The 881-nt window shown below is 42.7% G+C and overlaps 1 protein-coding gene across 1 annotated transcript in view; it reads left to right on the top strand.

The window, feature by feature from the left end:
• Positions 1–713: 713 nt before the first annotated feature.
• The window catches only part of LOC104950227 (tyrosine-protein kinase CSK-like), a 1257-nt gene continuing 1089 nt past the window's right edge, over positions 714–881 (top strand). The window contains exon 1 of the mRNA XM_010776717.1: positions 714–718. Within this exon, the coding sequence (XP_010775019.1) occupies positions 714–718 (5 nt within the window). The remainder of the gene's footprint in view (positions 719–881) is intronic.

Genomic DNA, 881 nt, shown 5'->3' with positions numbered 1-881 from the left:
TTTTCAATTATTTCCAACTTTTTATACTATTATTTTGATTATTTGAATACTTAGTTTTTTTCCAGTTTCTAGTATTTTACGTTTTCAGTATTCAAAACTAATTTATTTTTTGAGTTTTCCTAAATTCCTTTTTTTTACAGGTTTCCTAAATTCTTTTTTTTTCGCTTTTCCTAGTTACTTCTTTTCGTACCCTTGTACTTAGTTTTTTCGGGGGGCGGGGTCGTTACCGTAAGTAGTAGTTTGGGCCTAACCCGTTGAGTCGACGTACGTCCCGTTCCCTCCTGTCCATGTACTCGCCTTCATGCTGGAGTACCTGGCCCANTTAAAGAAGCTCATAGTTCTAATCTCTCGTCTGAGCACTTTATTTTTTGCATTTTCCTGTTATTGCAGTGTCAGTTTCCTACTCTGCCTCAGCCGTGTGTGTGTGTGTGTGTGTGTGTGTGTGTGTGTGTGTGTGTGTGTGTGTGTGTGTGTGTGTGTGTGTGTGTGTGTGTGTGTGTGTGTGTGTGTGTGTGTGTGTGTGTGAGCGAGCGAGCGCACGTTTCCTGTTGTTTGTATTCAGGTACTTTCTCGTGACGCCCTGCTTCCCATTACCGTCACTCCATGTTTTCCACTTCTCAATCAGAGGATGTGGAAGTGTTTCCCTCTGGTTGAAGTCACAAAGCGAGTGAAGTGAAGAGTGTGTGATCTGTTGAAGGATTCAGGCCTTTTCCATGTCGTTAGTACTGACGCAGAATAAATGAACATTTCCAATTGTTCTCCACAAGAACTGACACACATGGTGTCCCGTACACGGATAACACTCGTGTGTGTGTGTGTGTGTGTGTGTGTGTGTGTGTGTGTGTGTGTGTGTGTGTGTGTGTGTGTGTGTGTGTGTGTGT

The sequence above is a fragment of the Notothenia coriiceps genome, unplaced genomic scaffold, assembly GCF_000735185.1.
Source record: "Notothenia coriiceps isolate Sejong01 unplaced genomic scaffold, NC01 NC01_scaffold00000339, whole genome shotgun sequence".
NCBI lineage: Eukaryota > Metazoa > Chordata > Actinopteri > Perciformes > Nototheniidae > Notothenia > Notothenia coriiceps.
This window is presented reverse-complemented; position numbering and strand designations above follow the sequence as displayed.